We start from the raw sequence: 23,406 nt of genomic DNA, 5'->3' as shown, positions 1-23,406 counted from the left end.
ACATTATCACCAAGTGTTTGTCTTTTTGCTTATTCCATTATTACTGCATTGCAAATCAAAGTTTGTCAATTTAGAAGTTAATTGATTTTCAGCTGTGAAACGTATTGATTCGATAACATATCACTTCATCGTTAATCTCAATTATCTTGTGGTTTTGTCACATATACGACCCTTGCAATAACGGTCCGGAATAGACGCAAGTCGATTCAGAACCGCTTTCGCTTTAGTTCGAAATAATTCCGAAAAACTCTGTGAGATCTATTCACCCCCCTCTAGATCCTCAGGCCAACGTCTAACATAATGGAAAGTACCCCCTATACTAGTGAGGTTGGAAGCATTGTGTATGTTATGATTTGTAGTAGATCAGACTTAGTATATACAATCAGCATAGTTAGACGGTTTATGGAAAGTATTGGTCAAGTTCATTGGGAAGTTTTGAAGTGGGTGTTGGGGTATTTGAATGTTAGTTTAAAGTAGACAAAATCAACTCGAGAGGAAGACACTTTGGAGAATTTTGTAGATTCAGGCTATGCATTGGGCACTAAAAATTTCTTATCATGTTTTATGCTTGCGTTGTTTGGGATAATTATAAATTGTAAGGAAAATTAACAATCAATGATTGTTATCAACTACTCAAGCAGAATATATTGCTCTTGTCGAAGGGGTCAAGGAAGAGGTGTGGCCAAGAGGAATGATTTGTGAGTTAGGGGTCACCAAGAATGTGTAAAAATAAATTATAATATTCAAAGTTTCATTCACTTGGTCAGTCCTCAAGTTTATCAAGAGAGAGAGAGAGAGAGAGAGAAATAATTGATATATGTTTGCACTTTATAAAGGTCATTATCGAGTCAGAGGAAAATTTTGTTCATAATGTGCCCTCGTAAGAGAATTCAGTAGTCGTGAAGGTGCTCGGGAAAAACAAAAATGCTTTTTTTGGCGGCGGACTAGCGGTAGTTCGTGAGTATCCGGTCGGGTCGGTTCTCGTATTTGTTTAATGATGGGTCTTTTTTGGACAAATTTGAATCTTTAGGATTTTGGCAGTTATAAATATGATTTTATCTCGCCTGTTGTCAGTATGAGTTGAATAAGATATAGAAATTCTAATAAGAAGTAAGGGTAGAAAGGGGTTTGAAAAAAGACTTTAAACACCTTGAACTTGTTTAATTCATATATTAGATAAAAATAGGATTTGATTTTGAGATCTTTGATGTTTTTTTAACTCATCTTGTAGTCTTTTGGAACAATTTTTAAAATATAGCAAATTGAAGAATTGCTCTCTCCTTTAAAGTAAATCAATTTGATGAAACTAGATAAACGTCTTCTTATTTTCTTGTCTTTTATATTGCTATTGCACTAAAGCCATTTAGTTGTTTGTTGTTCTTTATCCCAGGATCAAATGTCTTTGTATGATTGGACATTTCAATCTTACAAGACTTTTTTATACAACACTTTTTTATCAAATTAAAAACATCCTCTAAAAATGAAATCATTTATAACTTTTAACTGAGTCTAATAACAAGAGCTTATGATTTGACCTGACTTAAGTTAGGCATAAACATTTTTTTTGACAAAATCAAACTTAACTCATATCATTAATCAGAAGATGTTCAATACAAGGAGGTATCAAATGAAAACTACTACGCCTAGATCAATAATTGGTCACCTTTTCTAACAAATGGGCAACCGAATTCGCTTGATGTTTAATAAACTTTACCTTAAAGTTAGGATAAGAAAGCAACAAGGATTGTAAAGCATAAATAATCAGACTAAACTCAGATCTACCCGTGTGCTTTGTTCGAAGATCTTAAACAACCATTTGGGAATCACTTTCAAAGATGACTTACTGAAGATTCAAGATTATAGCTCCATGAATTGCTTCTTTAGGGGCAAGGGCTTCTGCTTCTAAGATAAAGTGAGTACCAATATCCCAAGCAACACCTGCAAATATAAAGCGGCCAAGGTTATCACGAACACACCATCATCTATTAGTGGTGACTTTTTGAGAATTGAAACATGCGTCAACATTACACTTGAACCACCCAACATTAGGAGCTTCCCATCTCGTAGAGTGTTGGGGAGGATTATCTGTAAGTTGGTCCTGCTGAGCCGCAAGCCAAGCCTGCCAGTTGCTAAGAGCTATCAAACCTTCTCATCATTCCATAATTTATTATATTTATTCCTCCATAACATATCTAGCATAACAACTACTCTTCTAGCAATCTTCTTATCCTCCCTACTACAAATATCAAATGTAAGAGCTTTAGCATCAACAAAAGAAACTAATCGGGGCTCAATCACGGAGTACAAACTTGCTTCCCTCCAACAATGGTTAGTAGCAGTACATCCAAATATAACATGCCAATCATCTTAAATATTAGCGTCACAAAATTGGCAAACTGACGGGCACTGAACATGATATTGTCGGAGTCTTATCCGGGTCGGTAAATAAACCCTACAAATCCTCCACAAAAGATGCTTAACCCGAGGTGGTGCTTTGATGTTATAACGGCTACACCAATTCTCTTCTTATCCCCCCTTTATATGTTTTACCTGGGCTTCCCTCCAAAGTCTATACCCAGATCGCACACTATACGTCCCATTTTGATCTTACAAATCATATTGTCCTCTATCACATCCTCGACCAAAGGGACTTGAAGGATACTTTCAGTAGTTGTATCATAAAAAGATATCTTATCATCCGCACATCCCATTGTTTAACATTAGGCAACATGAGATTAAAAAATTAAAAAATTGAGTCATAAAGATCAATCTATATTTTTAGCGAGGAAGAGTCTCAATGAGAGTGAGTTGTGTAATAAATCTAGTCATAAAGACTAATATCTACGGGATGAAGATGCTGGGAGAATAGCATAAAATTTTGTCTAAAAAATATTGTTACAGTTCGGGATGAAGCAAAAAACAAAGCACACTGCCAAATTCTTTGAGCATTTTGAATGTTCTACAGTAACCATTTTAAGTTACACTGTCATTACAACTTTCATCTATATATCCAATATATTTGATTGATTAAGAAATATAAAATTTTTAATCCAAATAAAACTCAAGCTCACTTACAAAAAATTATTTAGATTATGGATTATATATTTCTAGTACATGGTGAGGTGACATAAATTTGATAAAATGATTGTTTTATTATTAAATAAAACACAACTAAAGTAAATGAAGTACCAATTAAAAAATGGGTAAAAAATTGAGAAAACGGTTCTTCCAACCTGATAACCTTTTTTTCATCTTGTTTAACAACGGTTGCCACGTAGAAAATTTCCTAGGATTGGAGCCAACCGGAATACCAAGAAAAGAGAAGTTACTTTCTCCCCTTTTACAAGAAAGAAAGTAAGCTACGACATCCAAAAAGAACGGGGAAATATTAACACCAATAAGCTTACTTTTATGAAATTGATGTCAAGACCCGAAACAAGTTCAAACGCCCTCAACACCGTTTTGATCACTCTCACATGCTTCCAAGAACCTTCTCCCACCAATAGAGTATCATCCGCAAATTGGAGAACATCTACGTGACAACTCCTTTTGATGGGATAACTACCAAACTCCCCAATAGAGCACGATTTCCTAACCAACCTCGTAAGACCTTCCTCCACAATAACAAAAAGGAAATGAGAAAGTGGATCGCCTTGCCTTAATCCTCTTCACAATGAATTCCTTAGTGGTCCCATTAACCAACACTGACATCTTACTTTGAAAGATCAAAAGCTCCATCAAATTCCTCCATTTCTCTCCAAACCCCATTCTCTTTAACATATAACGTAAAAAATCCCAAGACACTTTATCATACACCTTCTTGAAATCCACTTTAAAAAGGAGACACGGAGTACCTTCCTTTCTAGCATAATCAACCACCTCATTGGCGACCAAAACTCCGTCAAGTAATTGTCTCCCCGGAACAAATGCGCTTTGACAAGGAGAAATTATGGAACTCAAAATCTGTTTCAATCTCCCCACTAAAAGTTTCGCAATAGCTTTATACATGCTTCCCACCAAACATATTGGTCTATAATCGTCCAAATATAAAGCGTTGTGAGACTTAGGAATCAAAGCCAAAAAAGAAGAATAAACCGCTTTGGAAAGAAATCTCCCATGAAAGAAATAATCGAAGAAGCGCAAAAAAAAAAACCCCTCTAAGGAAGGATCAACCTTTCTTGATGAAATGAAAAGAGAAACCATCTGGACTCAGACTTTTAGACTCGGCACACCCCCAAATAGCCTCCTTAATTTCCTCCTCTTGAAAAGGTCTTTCAAGCCAACTACAATCATCCCCACTAATACTATCAAAATCAATACCATCCAATAAAGGCCTCTCTACTACCTCTTCAACAAATTTATTACCAAAATGTCTAGTGACCTCTTCTTTTACCTCCTTGACAGATTCCAACAAACCACCTTGGAGAATTAATCGGACCAATATGATTGTGACTTCTTTTTTCTTTCATCACTTTATGAAAGAAGTTACTATTAGAATCCCTTTCGTTAAGCCATTTGAGTCTCGATTTTTGAACTAACATGTTTTATTTAATTCTCAAGTTCAACCAAAACCGAATCGTCGCTTCCTTCCTTTTTTATAAAATATCGAAATGAAGATTCCCCATTTCCATTTCTAAACTTTCATCACCAAAATTCATGTCCCTAACACCCTCCTCCACTTCCAAATCAATTCTACCGAAAACCTCCTTATTCCACCATTAAAGTCTTTCTTTTAGGAGCCTAAGTTTTTCTTTCAACACAAAGTCACATCTTCCTTCCACCTTAAATCCTACCCATTCCTTTTCCACAAAAGGGAGGAAAGAATCAAAATAAAACCATTCATTATTAAATTTGAAAGGTTTTGGCCCCCAATTGAAGTTATCCACCATAAGCCATATTAGAGAATGATCTGATATGTCTCTTTTACCCACTAGTTGGCCGACAACACCCCAACCATTCACAGCTCCATTAGACAACAAGAACCGGTCAATCCTACTCATGGACTTACCATCACCACTATACCAAGTAAATTTTTTGCCTTTACTTGGAACATCCACCAACAAACTCTTCTCAATAAACTCCGCGAAAGACTTCATCTCACTATTGGTTATCACTTCCGTCCTCCCTTTTCTCTCACCACACGTTTTAATTGCATTAAAGTCCCCACCAATAATCCATTCTCCATCACTAAACAACGACTTCAACTCCAATAATCTACTCCAAAGAACTTTCTTTTTAGACAACTCACAAGAGGAATAAACATTCACAGTGTAAAATAATTTATCCTTCCAAAGGATCTTGATCCCTAGATAACCATCACCTTTAAAGCTACTAATGACTTCCACCACCCCTCTCTTCCACATCGTTATCATACCCCCCAAAGATTCCGAAGAGTATGAAAAAGAGTAACCAATTTCGGAGCTACACCAAAAACTATTGACTAAACATTCTTGCAAAACAGACATCTTGGTTTCTTGTAACAAAAACACATCCGCGTTACTCTTAGAAATCAAAGAACTTATTCTTTTCCTTTTAAGAGCATTGCATCCACCTCTTATATTTAAGGAGCCTATAATCATTTAAACCGAGTTTGAATCCCCTCCCCCCCCCCACCATTTTCTTACGACATGTTTCTACCTCCAACCTTTCAAGACTCCGCGCAAAATTATTTCGGCCACCCGGATCCACCATACCCAAAGCCTCCACATACGCCCATAAGAGCCCCCCCCCCCCTCTATTCAACACAAGATCCCATTGTCTCCCGTTGCACCTCACAATATCCAAGTGTTCACCTTGTTCGCCATAGAAAGTAGAGGAAATTCCACTAATGGGATTGGCCGGAGCTGAAAGGAAAACGGGAACTTAAGAAATAGATTGGGAGTTACTATTTTCCACCCCTTTCTCCTTTACGATAGCGGAATGGACCATTGGAACCTCCATACTCAAATTACACACAAAACCTTTCCTCTTAATCTTCTTCACGTGCCACCTCGACCTTCTGTTAAGCAACCCCTTCCAATATGAAATTCTTCTATAACGCTTTTTTAGCATAATTTCTCCGCTCCGAACTCACCAACGAACAAGGAACCACTGAAACATTCTACCCAGAATCAACCCCAACATGAGAATCGCCCTCCTGACATATAGCTTGCGACAAATTATCCCCCTTAAGGTCGTCCACTACCTTATCAAAAGGACCCTTCAAAAACGAAGAAATAGAGTTTATACTATCAACTGCAGAACCACTTACCAACACCCCTCTAACTGCTTCTCTCTTAACACAGTCTGCCAAGATAGAATAATCGAAAACAGAACCCTCTGGAATACCATTGTTTGAAAATTGATCAGACCCTGCTTTTGTATTATGATCAACATCTGCCGAATCTGGTTCTGAATCAGAAGAAGCAGAGCCAGAAAAAAGAGATAAAGGATTACCTGAACAACACCTCTGAACTGAAGCTTCTTCCTTTAGCAAGAGAGAAAATTTCTTGCCATCGATAATCACCGAAAGAGAATCCGCAACAATGCTAGAGAAAGGAACCCTGATCCTGATTCTAGCAACATCCATGTTCACACCAGAGACAGTATTTTCATCGAGGCAAATGAAAGAACCAACTGTGTTTGCTAACAAGACAAAAAACTCAGTGTTCCAAGCATGAACAGGGACCCCGAATATCCGAAACCATGCCGCTCTCCCTTCATCCAGTACTTCCCCGTTCCAGCTCATCACCTCCTTAAACAATTTCCTCCACCACGACTCCTCCTCCCCGAAGATGACCTCGAGAAAACCATCTTCAGTTTCTTCAAGGAGACATAGAGAATCATCCAAAGGAGTGGCTTTGATTGCATAATATCCTTCCATTTCCAAAGCAGTTTGAATTTTATAGGTTGACCCCTAAATGACCACCTCCCCGACAAACTCCCTCTGAAGTCTTGCCCTAACCCCGCCTTAGACTCGAAAGCAAAATCTTCCTTAACCTTCACCACTGAGGACTGCTCCAAACCTGCCACCACCTCTGCAAAAGACCTCTGCTCCCTCCCCTTCACAAAGCCCTCATTCAATCGCCTCCTCGTCGGGAACTGCCCCCCAACACCATTAACCATGCCCCCCGCCCCTTCTCACAGCGTTATTGCTGAATCTCTCGAACCTGGGTAAATTGGCATGGATCTTTTTACCCAAAATTTGAACGTTATCCAAAACCACCGCCAAAAGCCTCGGGTCTTCAACCTCCGAAAATCTCACAAAACCAAACTTTTTGCCGAATCTATTCCGCCTAGGTGAAATAGCAACCTCCTCCACCTTACCATTGCAACCAAGGAGATCATAGAGATCCTTTACTTTCATGTCAATCGAGAACTCAGAGATATAGAAAGATGTAACTTCCTTCTTCACACTATCGAACTTGTTTCTGCCTGGCGGATAAGAGTCCCATTGGGGAACCCACCCATGGAAATTCTTCTTCCTGACCTCCACCCACCCTACCCTTCTCTCCGATGGAACGTGCCACCGCTCATCGAAAACGGATAACCCTAAGCCCTCTTTGACCGCTCCCTCTCTCTAATGTATATAGCGCTTTGATGACATTTGATATTATTCTCTTGTACCTTATGAAAGATTATATATTTTTCATAAATGTAGTTAATTTTATATAAATTTGTAAATATAATTGATGTTGTACGGAAAAGTATGAAAAAATAAACAAAAATTTTAAAACATTAAAAAAATTAGTGAAATGTATAATGGACAAGCCAAAATCAATATTTTATTATTATTATTATTATAAAAGTTTTAATAATTTGAGATGGAGAAAATATCTATTCAAGAATTTTTTTAGACCTGATAAAAATCTGAGCTGCCATATTCCTAACTCTAATAACATCTCAAATTCACACTTTTAAAATCGTTGATGGCACACACAAACTCACACTTCTGTCACATTTACATATTTTACACCAATTAAGACTTCAAATAAAAGATAATAGTAATTAGAAGATCTAAATAAAAATAAAAGATAACTAATGCTAAATAAAAAATCAAAAAATAACATTAATTTTGGGCCAATTTTTTAGGTAGGTCCGAATGTGAATATTATTATAAGATGGAAGCAGTATATTAGTAGTAAGATATAAACTTCCTTAACTCCAAATAAACTATAACTAGTACATAAAAATTGTATTGCAAATATTGTAGAATAACTCAGTTGAAGTACTGAGAATTTTATACACAATAACTCAAAATTTGTTTTATGTGCTACTAGTATACCTTATTTGCATACTAAGTTCAAAGACCTCTGAATTCTTTTTGCTTTCAATATAGATCTCTGAAATTCTTTTGGAATAAAGGGTTAATGAAAAAAGAATATAGGAGAGATATATTAGATCATAAAATTTTATGTGATATTTATTTCCACAACTTTACGGCGTTGTCACGACTCGCGGAGGCAACCATTCCAGTGACAGGAGACTGAGCCAATGCAGAAATCACATTCTCATGTGCAGAAATTGTCATGCTCTTGTTCTCAGCCATGTTCCACAACTCTATGGACTGCACACCACCAGAAAAAAAAACAGTAAGACTAAAACCAATGAGGATATTATGAACCTATGACACGCAAACACCAGTAATAATTTGAAAAACACTTACCGAAAACCCTCCGACTACTAATAAAGTTGAATAGCTTGGATGAAAAACACTGGAATAAAACTGGTTTCCAGTGGAGTTGAGCTCCTGAACGCAATCTCCTGATGTCAAATTCCAGATTTTCACCCAATTTGGACTAACAGATGCTAACATATCTCCAGTAGAATCCCAGCAAATATTGTTTATCGGTTCAGGATGACCCTACAGAGAGACAAATGATTTAACTACAAAATCCACAGAAAAATCTTGAAGTGAAAAACATCACGATAGCTTTATAGAGCAGCTCAATCTTTTACCTGGAGTGAGTAAATTTGTCTGTCACTTTCGACGTCAAAAATAGACACCACTTTATCAGAAGCTGCTGCAAGTAACTGTCCCAAACGAGGCTGAAACCTCACTTTAGCACTACCTCCCTGAAACAACCGATTAAGATGAATATTAGGGACACATAACATTGTTGAAAATAGACATGATAGAATATAACTGTTTGACTAACCTTGGATACTCGGGTACAAGAGGATGAAGTAATGTTCCAATACCGAATTTCATTTTCTGTATCGCAGAAGCAGAAAATATCAGTCTTCTTAGGGTGAAAATCAAGGGACATAATAGCTGAACTGTGCCCACTATATTCTTGAACACAGTAGGTTGGCTGCAATGAAAGAAAGATAAAAAGAGTAAATCGTATTTTGCATATATAATTGTAAAATAACGTATTTTTTGATGAACATTATAAGTAATTATATTGTAATAAGTAAATTGAGAAAAGTCGGTTATGTTACATTGGCAGCGTCCCATAAGCGCACAGATTTGTCACATGAGGCAGTCGCCAACTGGGATGAATTTGGTCTAAAACGAACATCTGTAATAACCAATTTGTGTTCTTCAGGAGTGGTCTCTGTCCTTAAAGTGTCCATATTCCACAGGACAACCTGATAATTTCCCCCACAAAGAAGTAACAAATACAGTTATTAGAACTCATAAGTTGACTATGGCTCAGTATCCTCATTATGCATGCAAATTACCTTCTTGTCATCCCCAGCACTGGCTAGCAACTTTCCATCTGAAGAAAAGTGACAGCAAGTAACTGTGTTCCTTGTTCTTATGCAACCAAATTCAGCGAAGGTGAAACCTGAAATAAAAGTGCGGTGAGTCATACTTTCCCGTAATACTTCCCAAACAGAGGAGAAAGACACATCCATAAAGCTTACCTTTTGAAGATTCTTTTTGTTGCTCAGCCGGACTTTGTTTTATAGCCCCGTAGAGATTGCCACCATCTCCTCCATCATTTGATAGAAAAGATTCCACATTATCATCTAAAGCACCAACATCTCCAAAGCGTTCTATATCATCCTGGTTTATGAAATAATAGTCAGAAACACGATAACTTGTTTAACTTATAATCCAACATCACAACAAACACATTTACTTAAATGTTCACATCAAGATTAATTGTTAGAAATAGAAGATTGTTCATTTAAATACCACCTAACTTGAACATATAGATCAGAATATGAAAAATATGACATACAAGTCAACAATCATGATTGCTGCTATAAATATTTAAGTAAATCAAATGTGTATGTAATCTCATTTATATGACCATACACAAACATGCAAATTAAAATTATGAAAAAAACTTACAAGTAAATTTGATGATGATGCCAGGCCTCCTGTTGCCTCTGCACCATACATCATCATGCTCTTTTGCACACTGTTAGCATTCTGCAAGCTGCTTGCTGTATTTAATACATCACCAGGTGTGTGTGTTGATGACGGCGAATTAGGTGAAGGACCAGCAGTGTTTCCAGTACCAGTGCTATTGGCAGCTCCAGAAGAAGAAGCTTGCTTTCGTTTTCTGTTACTCTGATGACAAAACAGAGATAGTATGTTGATTATAATCATGTTTTTTAGATCCCTCTAACAAACCTGATTCTAATGAGAAGGATGCCTCTCACTTATAAACATTTTTTAAGCCATATCACATAAAACGTGAGACTCTCAAATCTCAACACATCAAATACTGAATATCTGGAGATAGTCCCAAAAGGCCCCATAAAATGTGGCTTGACGGATCTAGGATACACTCTAATACCATCTTGTAAGGAAAGTGGTGTCACCAAATTATAAATACACTTTCATGTCATATCTCATCCAAAGTTAAAAGTCTCAACCATTATCAAGTTCATCTGGTTACATTCCATACAAAGAAAAAGGGAAAAAAGGGAAGAGAAAAAACATTTAGACGTTAAGCACAACCTGTTGAAGTTGATGCTGCTGCTGCAATTGCTCCTGCTGCTGAGATAATGATTGTTGGGACTGGGTCATCTTCATCTGTATGACACCAATTGAAGATTAAAAAATTCAATATTTCAAAATTATGGACAACAGCGATATTGGGAATAAGGAGTTAACCAATTACATTATTTTGTAGTAGGTAGTTGACAGTACATGGTGAAAAATTCATAAAGACAGTTCACATAATCATAATCTTTCAAGTTTAGTCCTAATAAAAAAATTGTTGAATTTTAGTTCTTATTTTGCTTTTACAGGGACTACAGTACTCATTTTTTGTAAAAATGAATAGAAGTATTTAAAAAAAATACCAATTTTATACTAAAGTTGAACAAAAAATTTGTATTAAAAAAAACTAATTTTATAGGGCTAAAAACATATTTATATTTTTATTATGCTTAGTGTTCTCACTCAAGCAATTCACCGAAATTCTGCTAAATTTGATATCATTTTAATATTTGAAGAGCCAGTCCAACCTTAGGTGAACCTGCTTGCATTTGGGAGCAAATAGATCCATCATTCCTGTTAGACTGACCATCCTTTGCATTTAAGCTACCTCGAGGAAGACCAGAAAGTCTACGCGGATCCATATCACCATAATTAGAATTTCCAAGGTTGTTTTGTGCCTGAGCCTGTGCCAAGACCTGTTGCTGTTGTGATGCCAAAAGATATTGGTTTTGTGGTGTCAAATTAGGCTTCTGAACTTGTACACCCAAACCAGGTCTTAGTTGATCAATTCCCTGGAAAAATGGGATAGGGATAAGTCATATTTTGTTTTTGAAAAGTTAAACTGGCTTTAGAGAAACAACACTGATGAAAATAACATCCAACTCACAGTTAGAGGCCATCCCTTCAACGGAAGACCAGTAACTCCTTGATTTAATCCTGAAGGATAATTAAAGAAACAATCAGAAAAATGGATCCACCAAATTAACCTTATCAAGTATGAGTGTATTCACCATTATCATAAATGCAAAGTAAAATATATTGATTTGGAAATGATGCATCTAGTATTGTTTAGGGGGTAAAATTGAAGGGAAAAAAAAAAGGTTATTAATATTACATTGAAAATTGAAAGCTATAATCATTGTGAGGAAATATTTCTGCAATGTGACAATTATTATAGGATGGAGGGAGTATAGTTTTACACCAAGGAAAAAGGATTGTCAAGAAAATCAACGGAAAACCCTGTCTTTTATTTTGACCACAAAAAACATATAAGGCTGCATGAAATAGCACTCAGGCCACATACAAACATAGAAAAAAAAAAGTAATCTGTATTACAAAGGAACCATATATGCTATCCCTAGACCATACAAAGTTTAAATTTGAAGTAATATCGTAAAGGGAACGCAGTAATGACACCTGCACTGCCTAACCCAGATTTTGATTGTAAAATTGCTTGTCGATAAACTGATGAATCCATAGGCAAATTCTTTGGACTGGCGCCGATGTTAACTTCTCCTTTGATATCCTGGAAACTTAATTCATCAACTTTCTTATCATAGTAGTGGTGAAAATAGAGAAAATATTCAAAATAATAGTTAAAAAAACACTGCAATATCTAAGTTTGTATATGGTTAAAGTCATTACAGCATTCAAAGATGACCGTGCCTGCATTTGCTGCAATGCCGTGGACATATTCCCTGAATTACCATGAACCAACTGACTGCGACAGAAATAACCCAAATTATTAGCATTTCAATCCATAGATCAAGATAACAGTAAAACTTTCGCCTACAGTAACGGTAATCTATAAATCTAAGAAAATTTAGTTACCCTTGATGACTTGTTGCTGATTTGAGAAGAGCCATCCTATTTGCATCAATAAGAGCTGGAGAGGCCTCTGAATCCATTGAATGAGGGTGCTTCATTCGCTCTTCATACATTTTCATGGCCAACACACTAGCTGGTGGCTGCCCCATCATACCTTCAGGGTTCATGGCGTTTAAGGAACCACCGAGTGCAGGATGATTAGGATCTCTTCGTTGTAACTGGTTGCGCTGCTGCATTAGTTGCAATTGCTGCATTTGAAGTTGTTCCCTGGCCTTGGTTTGCTGGGTCTATCAACATGCAAATCCAATATATAAGATCCAGTTTGCTACCGAACAATATATAAGAACTAAAAAGCCCTATTGCATGAGGCTCCCGCCAAGTGGGGTCTGATGAGGTTAGAAGCGCGCAGCCTTACCCTCAACAAACGGAGAGACGGTTTTCTAGATTTGAAAGTGTAACTTCCACTCAAAAGGCTGCAATCTCACCGTTGCGCCAAGGCTCGCCCTCCAATATTTAAAATAACTAAGGGTATGTTTGGATGGAGGGTTTTGGAGGACTAAGAATTTATTTTGGTACATATTTGAGTTTTTTTTTTTTAAATGAATGAATAACATGATAGATGATCATATAACATTTCAATCGCACTTGTATTAGACTAAAAAACACAGGTGTTACATGATAAGATCACCTCAATGTAAGATACAGCAGCCTCCGAATGTTTCTCATTTGTCCTCGAGATGAATATATCCCAAAAGACCGACCACCACTCAAAAAGAAATCCGCCAGGTGCATCAATTGCTATTAAAAACAAAATATACAACAAATTATATACCAGATTAAGCCACTTCCTTCAGCATATAATTTAAACTTCTGAGCTATGAAATTCAAATAAAAAAAATAAAAAAACCTCCTAAACCAATGACACTTTAACCTAATTTACAGCACAACATAGTAAAGAATGATCAATCAACAATCTTAATTCTTAGTATCTTACCTACTGGATCAGTAGAAACTTTCCCTTCTGTCATAAAAGTCTTCGCAGTAGCATGCAACTTCCTTTTCAGAAAATAATCATGAATATAAACATCAAGCCTGAACCACAACATGACAAACAAACAAACAAACATCAACATAACATGATCCTCAAGATCAAAATCAAACAAAACCAAAATCAAATCAAACACAAAAAGGAAACAAATTCTAGGGTAGTAAAAATATCAAACATGTAACATGCAACATACATTTTATCAGCTTCCCAATTACTCTGAGCCTGACCCAAAGAAGGCTTCATACTGACAAACCCAACTTCTAAGAAACCTGCAAAAAACAGAAAACTTTAAACATTAAAAAAAAAAATCAACCATAATTAAAGTACTTAAACCCCAAATTCTGTTACTTTCTCTTCCAATTCCCTTAAGAATCCTCACAATTACACAATAATGATAATCAGCTTTCACAATTGTATCAAAAAGAGAAGCTTTATATACAATCCCCTTAGATCAAAGATTAAAGCAACACCCCCATGACACACCCACCACACAAAAACCCAACACAATTGATAAAAACCCAAAATTAAGCAAAATCAAGGAGAAGGGTCGAACCAAATTGAAAGGGTGGAAATAAAAAAGGAACCTTTTGTATTGAATGAAGTGAGTTGGAGGCGGTGAAAGTTGTCAGAATGTGTGAGAGAGAAAGGGAAAGGGCGAGAAAAATACGGAATTTTCTGGGGGAAAAGTGGGGTTGGGAAGAACTGTGGGTGAGTTGAGTGTCAGTGAAGTGCAAGAACTCGCGTTATGAGTTTCAGAAAAAGTGGAACAGCTGGAGAGAGAATGGATGGAAGACAAGGATACTTTAAAGAGACAGATAATCACATGTAACTGTTACCAAGGTTAGGTTGTTTTTATGAAATAGTTAATTCTACTGCTTAATTGATTTTTAATGTTTAATGAATATATATACAATGAATTTGGTTCATAATTTTGAGTATTTAATACATACCAAATTAATTTTATAAATTAACTATTCAAAAGTAAATAAAGTTAACTCTTAGATGGTTTAAATACAAGCATTCAATTCAATTAGGCTATGTTTGGAAATTGTAAAATTAATGGAGCCGAGCAGAATAAAAATTTGTTTTTATTGTTTGGGTATTTTATGATAGAATAGATTAATTTTTTCATTCCGCTCAAATCGAAGGTATCAAAAATGAAGGAAAGTGATGAAATGGATTCCATCACGTTCCTCTCCATTCCATCCTTTAATAACTACTCCCTCTGTCTCATAATAGGTGTCCTCTTTCATTTTTTTATTTGTCTCAAATTATTTGTCTATTTAGAATATCAATGTGATATTTATTTTTTTCCACTAACTTACCCTTATTTATTGTATTTTAATTCATTTAAGTACTCCACTACCTATTATTAATAAGGTTATTTTAGTAAATGAGACTCATTTTATTATTGAAATTAACATAATTAATCATTTTCTTAAAAAGTGTGAAAATCTCAAAGAAGACATCTATTGTGAGACGGAGGGAGTAATACAAACAATGAAACATAAGTTTATGTCATTTTATTCCGCTTCGTTCTGCTCCATTTCATCAATCCAAACATTGCCTTAGACTTATGATCACTTATTTATTTTAAAATTTAAAATATGATAGTTGTTAGAATCGCTGCAAAGATGAATGGTACTAATGGCATTTTCGAATTCTCTTCTGATGCTTGACGGGAAAAATTGGATTCGATGGAGAAAACAGATGCAATATCTGTTTGGCTTTCATGAAACCCTATAAGTTTTACTAATGGAGTTCCTGTGCTGGCTACAAATGCATCTGATGCAAAGAAAACTGTCCACGCCGAAGTCAAGAAGAAGGATTGCAAGGCTGCGTATTGCATTCAAACGGCGGTTGTTACTGCAAATTTTGACAAAATCTCTCATGCTGAATCGGCGAAGGAGGCATGGGATATTCTTGTCAAATATTATGAAGGAGGTGAGAAAGTCAAGGTTATCAAGTTGCAGACCTTGCGTCGACAATATGAACTATTATCGATGGGAGAAGACAAAAAGGTTGTAGAGTATGTGTCGAAGGTGCAGAATCTCGTCCATCTCATGAAGGGTTGTGGTGAAACCCTAATTGATAAGATGATAGTTGAGAAGGTAATGCGTACGTTGACCTCTCACATTGATCACGTTATCGTAGTTATTCAAAAATCCAATTAACTTGAAACCCTAAAGTTAGAAGATTTGGTTGGTTCGTTAGAGGAGCAAAAGATTAGGATTGTCGAAAGGAAAGGAGTTCAAGATTCGATACAAGCTTTGTAGGCTCAGTCATGAAAAAAGAATAGTGGTTCCAACAAATTCCAAGGTAAATTCAACAAGACTCAAGGCAAAAAGCCTTGGTCGAGTCTCACAAGCAGCAGGTCGAAGATAGAACTTCTAAATCCTCGAAAGGAGGAAGAGGAAACTATCAAAAGGGAAAAGAAGATAAGAAAGGGTGGAAGAGAGAGCTTTCACATAAGTGAGGGAGCATTGTGGACTCACACTTGAGGGGGAGTGTTAGAATAATAATGCAAGTGAGAATAAGTGGGGAAATAGTCCCATATTGGATAGGAATGTGGTGACTTAAACATTTATAAGTGAGAGAACACATTCACTTATCGCCTTAAGGTTTTAGGTGGATAAGTGGTGTGTCTCTCACAAAGGTGCACAATCCTCAACTTTGTATCAATGCTTCTAGTAACTCCCTGCAACAAATGGTATCAAGAGCCTTTGGTTCAAGAAAGGGATCGGCTCACTTGTATCGAAATGCCTAAGAAGTGGTGTCCCATTGCAATGAGTCAACGGCGGTACAAGTGTGAGGGGAGCATTGTGGACTCACACTTGAGGTGGATATGTGGTATGTCTCTCACAAAGGTGCATAATCCTCAACTTTGTATCAATGCTTCTAGTAACTCCCCCTAACAAATGGTATCAAGAGCCTTTGGTTCGAGAAAGGGATCGGCTAACTTGTATCGAAATGCCCAAGAAGTGGTGTCCCATTGCAAGGAGTCAACGGCGGTACAAGTGTGAGGGGAGCATTATGGACTCACACTTGAGGGGGAGTGTTAGAATAATAATGCAAGTATGAGTAAGCGAGGAAATAGTCTCACGTTGGATAGGAATGTGATGACTTGAACATTTATAAGTGAGAGAACACACTCACCTATCGATCACCTTAAGGTTTTGGGTGAGTATGTGGTGTGTCTCTCACAAAGTGTGTCCCAAGTGTAAAGGTTCTTACTCGTTGATCCCTCGAAGTTCCCCCAAAAATAGTTGCAAATATCATTGATTAAGTTGAAGTAAAAGAGAGTCATGGTTGAGAGAAATTAGCTTATACATTGAGTAATTTTGAGGTTCAATAATAAATTTGACAGAGGACACTACGACCAAAATAGTTAAAAAAATAAATATGTCACTCGTGTTATGGTAGAAGTCTCAGTAACTTGGATTAACCGTCATCATTAGCATTCAAGAGAGTATGCCAACATAAACATAATAAAAGAACATATGCGTTGAAAATGTCAACAATTAATTGAGGTTTTTCTCTATAATTCTATAGACATGTCAGTTGTTCGCCTAAACAACTAGTGGTGACGACTATGTCTTTTATTAGGCAAGAAATAGGCATGAGGATACATGAAATTATGTTAGATCTCTCAGCAACTCGCTGGCATTGCTAAACTCAATATTCATAATGAAGTTGAACAAGCTACAAAATTATAGACCAAATGAGTCAATTTTGGTGATACTTATGACATCTCTACAATTCAAGAAATTCAAGGGACTCAAGTCAGATATGCATTATAATCCAAAGTTATCTAATCAATGTAACAATAAGGCCTTTACATATTCATTCGAACATGCCCTTATAATACTTTTAAATTCTCAAGCTAATATTTTTGAATGGGTAACCCTTGGGGTATCTAATGGTGAATGATACATTTAATCCAATGAATCTTCAATTTGAGCATATATATTTGGTCTTATGTAAGATTAAATTAGTTCATATTTACTTAATAGACTTATAGTGTAAGGGCGCTAATGATATGAATCATTGAACTTAATATCACTAACACATCATTTGTGTGTAAAAGTTCACAATTCATTATATTAGTCAAACTTTGATGTCATTGTCAAACTCTTTGTATTAATGTTTGGTGGATAAAGAGCCCAAAAGGGATATGGAGTTTGTGTTATGAGGAGCCTCGATAAGAACCAGACTGTAATATGGTTCCCCAACCCTTGATACTTTCAACTTAATATATGAAATGGCTTAGACAGTGTTGGTTAATAAACCTTTCCTTTTCATATTGCAGACAAACTTCTCCACCTTTGTTTTTTTTCTCCTTATTGTTGATAGATTATACAATATTATCCATTTTGTCTCCAACATCTTTGGCATCAACATTTTGTTGTTCCTCATTTCTCAATCCTCCTCCTTAGGTTGTTACCCCTAAACTTCTTGCTCATTTATATCTTGTGCCTCCATCTTGCTACTAATTATTTCTAAGAAGTGATTTATACTACAAAACCAGGGGTGTCAATGAAATCCATTAAGGCAAAATCCATCTAATCCATCCATTATAAAAAAGAGTAGTTAATGGATTGAATCCAATCCATCCATTTAAAGTTATGGATGAATCCAATCCATCCAACAAAATTTAAAAATTCATTGGATTATCTAATGTTTTATTTTAAAACTAATTGATAGTTTTTATAATTAAATAATAAAAATATGTTTTTAAAAAAAGTTAATTAATTTTACAGAAAAATTATAAATCGCTTTCTCTCTCAATATATATATAAAAGCTCTCAAGTTAAATTTCAAACACTAGCAAATATATTCACTACTTTTTGTTGGATTCTTTATAAGAAGATGAATGAGTAACAAAACCAAATCTTATTTTGAAGAGAAATGAGTAATATGATGTCGTGCTGGTTCAGTATTTTAATATAATAACAGCATAGTTTATTTTTTAAAAAACATCATAATTTGTATATAATTACCGTATATATGTTGACTTTTGTTATTTTTACAAAATATATTTGATCTAAGCCAGCTTATCATGTGATTTTGCAAAATATAAAATCTGAACAATTTAACATATCAAATATGTCTTCTTCTTTTTTTACATAATTTCATGCAATAGAGTTTTAAGTTTAAAAAAATTAAATCAATACGAAAACACAAATAAGTGTAATTACGTTAAAACATAGACCCTGTGTAAACTCAACAACAAACAAATATCTTTAATTTTCTTGATAGCAAATATCTTTTTATTTACAAATGAAATAAAAATATATTTAATAAAAAAAATTGTTCAAGGTATTTTAATTCAGTCAATACACTATAATTTAAAGTTTATTAAACATGTGCGAGACCCTAGTTCAATTTAGATTGTGAGCAGTGGGGCAGAAAAAAAGGATTTTATCAATCCATTTTTCATATTGCTGAATAAATATAAGTTTTAAAACTTAATATATATATATATATATATATATATATATATATATATATATATATATATATATATATATATATATATATATATATATATATATATATATATATATATATATATATATATATATATATATATATATATATATATATATATTAGAGATTAAAGAAAGTGCATTGTAAAATTAATAAAAAGTGTATTGAAATATTAATTAAAAAAATATGTAGTTAAGAAAAAACTATTTTAGTGAAATTTAAAAAAAAAAAAAAACTACAATTAAAAAATATATATATTTTAATTAGTTTAGTGGATGGATGGGTATCCATCAATTAAAAAGATCTTAATGGATGGATTGGATTGGATATTATCCTTAATGGATGGATTGGATTGGATTTCTTTAAACAAATTTTAGTGGATTGTTAATGGATTAATGAATTGTTTTAATCCATCAATTAACAATTCAATCCATGTCCATCCAATCGATCCATTTTGCCACCCTTATACAAAAGTTGAAAATATTACATTTCTTTACTTCTCTTGTGAACTTTGAAGGGGTGATGATTTCATCCCCTAAACATAATGTATGTTTTTCTCTTTAATGTCTTTAATATCAACATCCTCTTGACCATTCATCTTCTCAAAATATTTAATTCAATGTTGAATTCTCCCACAAGCATAAAAGAAAGTATGCAAGCTTTCATATTTGAATACAACATAAGTATCGCCTAAAAGTTGTTAACATTACCCCTTCTGAGTGAGATTCTTAGATCAACAATAAATTTCAATGGAGAAATTTCCCCAATTTATTACCTTATTTATTATTTGTGTTGATGTTCTGCTATGTAGAATTGTCTTATTTGCATCCATGCTTGTCTAAAACATACTAGCAGCTGAAAGTAATAGTGTATAAGTCTTGCAAATATGAAAAGAACGAAACAGGTACTAAAGCAAGATGTTATATGTAATGTCATGACTTCAACCATGACATCGCGCCTGCAGAACTGGAAGAAAGATTCAATTTGGTTTAAAACAGATACAGAATATTCTATGTGAATATTATGTAATCCTATGTGGCGCATATTTAAATGTCAAAAGAATAATTGAAGAATCAGATCAGAAGATTGAAGATTCAGGAGGAATCAGATCAGAAGATTGAAGATTCAGCAGTTTCTAAATTAGGAAACTCGGGATTAAAAGACCTTGTTTGTAGCATAATATTTTCTGTGATTTGTAACAGCCAGAGTGCTGCGATTTGTAAGCCCAAGTCCAATTGGGATCAGGTTATAAATAGGAAACTTTGTAACCTAGTTTTGTAAGCTAGCCAAGTATTATCAAGATGTAGTCATTAGGGTTAGCCGTGTAGGTGAACCACCCAGTGTGTGGGATGGTCACTGATGTGTGCCTCAAAACCTGTAGGTGAGAGGTTTAGTGTACTCACTCAGAAGCTGTGAAGCAATGAGTGAATGTGTGTTCTTGGAGGAAGCTTGTAATCAACTTCAAGATTGATATTGTATTTATTTGTGTTTAAAGTTTTGGGAATTAGGCTGTCGATGCAGTGGCTGAGTTGTTGACTGCTAGGCATCATTGCTATGATTGAGAGTGGAATGGAGATATTCCATATCTAGGGAGAACCTGGGTAGAGATTGCATTGGGTAGGGTTTAAGTGCGAAGTTGTAAACAGGGGAGTTTAGCTTCAAATTAAGACTACTGATAGTGGATTTCCTTCCTAGCTTGGTTGCCCCCATAGTAGGTTATTGAGAACCGAACTGGGTGAACAATTCTGTGTGTTGTTTATGTTTCTGTTTTGTTTATTTGTTTGTTCAGTATGTCATAACATCGTGCATGACATCAGTGTTTGATTTAATGACTGTGCTGTCACAGACCTTCTGCAAAGCAGAGTTATTGGTGTTAACTGAACTAATATGATCCTGGCACTTAGAAAGAAGTAATCAAAATTTGGGGGATCTGTTTGTACTGCCTCAGCTAAGCTGATGACAGAAAAGGTGTCGTGACATTGCATATGACATTCTGAGTCTGTCTTACCGAAATTTCAATTGGTATCAGAGCAGGCATCCTGTCTGTTTATGGATGAGATCCATAAGGGATACTTTCTGGTTGCTGAAGGTAGAAGATTGTTTGAACAGTTCTGTTCATATTGTATGGTCCCTAGAAGTGGAGGATGGACCCTATGTATGGTAGACTAAACCAATCTGATCAAAACAGGTGTACTCTCTTGGCAAGAGAAGATGGTGTTACTGGATTCAAGGATATCCAAAGATTTCATGCGGGAGTGAAGAATTTGTATTGATTTATTCAGCATATAGCAAAGTACCGAAGAAGAATATCAAAAACTTCATGCGGGAGTGAAGTGAATGATAAGGTAATCTTTGTGCTTATTTTTTTTGGTCAGAACATTGGTTAGGTCTTGTTGTGCTGGATTGTTCAGCTTCAATCCTTGGCTGTCATTGTAACACCCCATATTTTCTAATTTTAATTTAATTGGAAATTAAATTATTATTTGGAATTATTCGGTATTTTGTGGAATTATTTGGAAAGAATTATGAGATGGGCTATTGGGCCAAGTGTGGTGTTAGTAAAGAGGGGGTGCTATGTTAGTAAAGCCCTTTACTAATTAAAATGTTATTTTTCATAAATAATAAGGAAAATTGGGAGAAAGAAAAAAGGAACGTGAAAAGCAGAGCAGAGGAGATGAGAGATTGGAAAGCTGGTACGTGAAGAGGAACAAAGAGGAAAAGAACCAATCAAGAATTTTTGGCTAAGGTAAGGGGGGACTCTTCCGGTTAACCTCTTTTATCGTATTATAGATGATAGGACTGATTTAGATGCATTGTTTGTGTCAATTGGTTATATGCTAGATTGGGGTTATGGGATGATTTTGAGGGGAATTGTATGATGTGATGAATTGTATGATTATATGATTGTTATGATGATTGAATAATCCTCTTTGTGTGTTATATTTGTGTTATAACATATATGTGGCTGATATGGTGGTGTTTGAGGTTCATGACATAACTTGGTTTGGGTTTTGGGGATTTTGGGGTAAATCCCGTAATGCTGTCAGTTGTGATGAGAGCTCTGACTTTTGCCAGTTCGCGCCGCAAAGGTAGGTTGGCGCCGCGAAGGCGTAGTTATTTTCTCGTTTAGCGCCGCGAACCTTTGTTTGCGCCGCAAAGGCGTGTTTCCTATTTGTTACGCGCTGTGGACTGTGTGTGGCGCCGCGTGCTGTAGCGATAGTTGTTTTCTTGGAAAAGTTAAAAGATGTGTAACTTTCAAACCGTAAGTCCGTTTTAGACGCCGTTTTGGACGTTGTTCCTTAAATTGTACGCTCTACCATATTAAATAAAGAAAACAACAATAACTTGATTTTATTTTGAAAAGTATCATTTTCTCCAAATGTGGTTTATTCTTGTTTTGCATAATTGATGAGGTGCAATGAATTGTTGGTTGCATAATTGAATATGTGCAATGATGTGTGTTGTTATAATGTGATTGCTCCTGCTTGTTATGCAAATGGATGTTGTTCATGGTAAATATGGTTATCATGTGTTTTGATGAATGATGACGTAAATGCTCTGTTGTTGTTGGGTTGATTTGTTGTACTTGGTACACGATTGTGAGAGGTGCTATTGTTGTTGAACTGTGTGGTGAATGTTATATCTGTTATGATGTCGTGGTTGTAACTGGTGACTGATATACATATATTGTTGATGTAAAATATATGTTTGTTATGGTTGAGAAATAGCATAACTGTGTGTGGCTATTGATTATTGTGTTGGTTGATGATTATGACATTTGATTGTTTAACGTTGATGATGAGCATGTTATAGGTGATACATGCATTTCATAATCATCATGGGGCTGATCCTTGACGATGGTGGATCAGTGGTAGCTAATTCCCATTGTGAGGAATTAGTGAGTGGGTGTTGCCGTATCCTTGACGATGGTGGATCGGTGAGATGGGTTATCCCAGATTTTGGTACCACATGCATATAGTTGCATTTGCATTAGGTTACTTGTATGATTATAACATGAATGGCAGATTGTCCAATGTTATAATATGTAATGATGGTGTAATTGTTATGATTTGTTTGGATGAATTATGGTGTTGTCTTTTGGTAATGTATTCTATTTGTTGTTGTGTGTTGATGAGTACTTCCTGACAATCTGAAT

At 35.4% G+C, this 23,406-nt stretch overlaps 1 protein-coding gene across 4 annotated transcripts; it reads right to left on the bottom strand.

Annotated features, from left to right (window-relative positions):
- Positions 1-8,136: 8,136 nt before the first annotated feature.
- LOC131628733 (transcriptional corepressor LEUNIG_HOMOLOG-like) lies at positions 8,137-14,580 on the bottom strand. Of its 4 annotated transcripts, none has more exons than XM_058899563.1 (18): positions 14,345-14,580; positions 13,954-14,029; positions 13,707-13,804; positions 13,401-13,510; positions 12,716-12,999; positions 12,530-12,605; positions 12,302-12,410; positions 11,772-11,821; positions 11,413-11,676; positions 10,901-10,975; positions 10,289-10,507; positions 9,853-9,997; positions 9,667-9,773; positions 9,424-9,573; positions 9,138-9,293; positions 8,938-9,054; positions 8,645-8,842; positions 8,137-8,545 (listed from the first exon to the last, which is right to left on the bottom strand). In XM_058899563.1, exons 2-18 carry the CDS (start codon positions 14,001-14,003, stop codon positions 8,402-8,404), a joined length of 2,352 nt encoding a protein of 783 aa, XP_058755546.1. In that variant the 5' UTR covers positions 14,004-14,029; positions 14,345-14,580; the 3' UTR covers positions 8,137-8,401. The 4 variants fall into 4 exon arrangements, with proteins under 4 accessions (XP_058755546.1, XP_058755544.1, XP_058755543.1 ...); XM_058899561.1 differs by having other exon boundaries at positions 9,853-9,994; positions 10,286-10,507; positions 14,314-14,579; XM_058899560.1 differs by having other exon boundaries at positions 9,853-9,994; positions 10,286-10,507; positions 14,345-14,579.
- Between the last annotated feature and the right edge of the window lie 8,826 nt (positions 14,581-23,406).

This window comes from Vicia villosa, unplaced genomic scaffold (assembly GCF_029867415.1).
Source record: "Vicia villosa cultivar HV-30 ecotype Madison, WI unplaced genomic scaffold, Vvil1.0 ctg.000474F_1_1, whole genome shotgun sequence".
Classification (NCBI taxonomy): domain Eukaryota; kingdom Viridiplantae; phylum Streptophyta; class Magnoliopsida; order Fabales; family Fabaceae; genus Vicia; species Vicia villosa.
The sequence above is the reverse complement of the archived record's forward strand: the minus strand, read 5'-3'. Positions and strand labels throughout refer to the sequence as shown.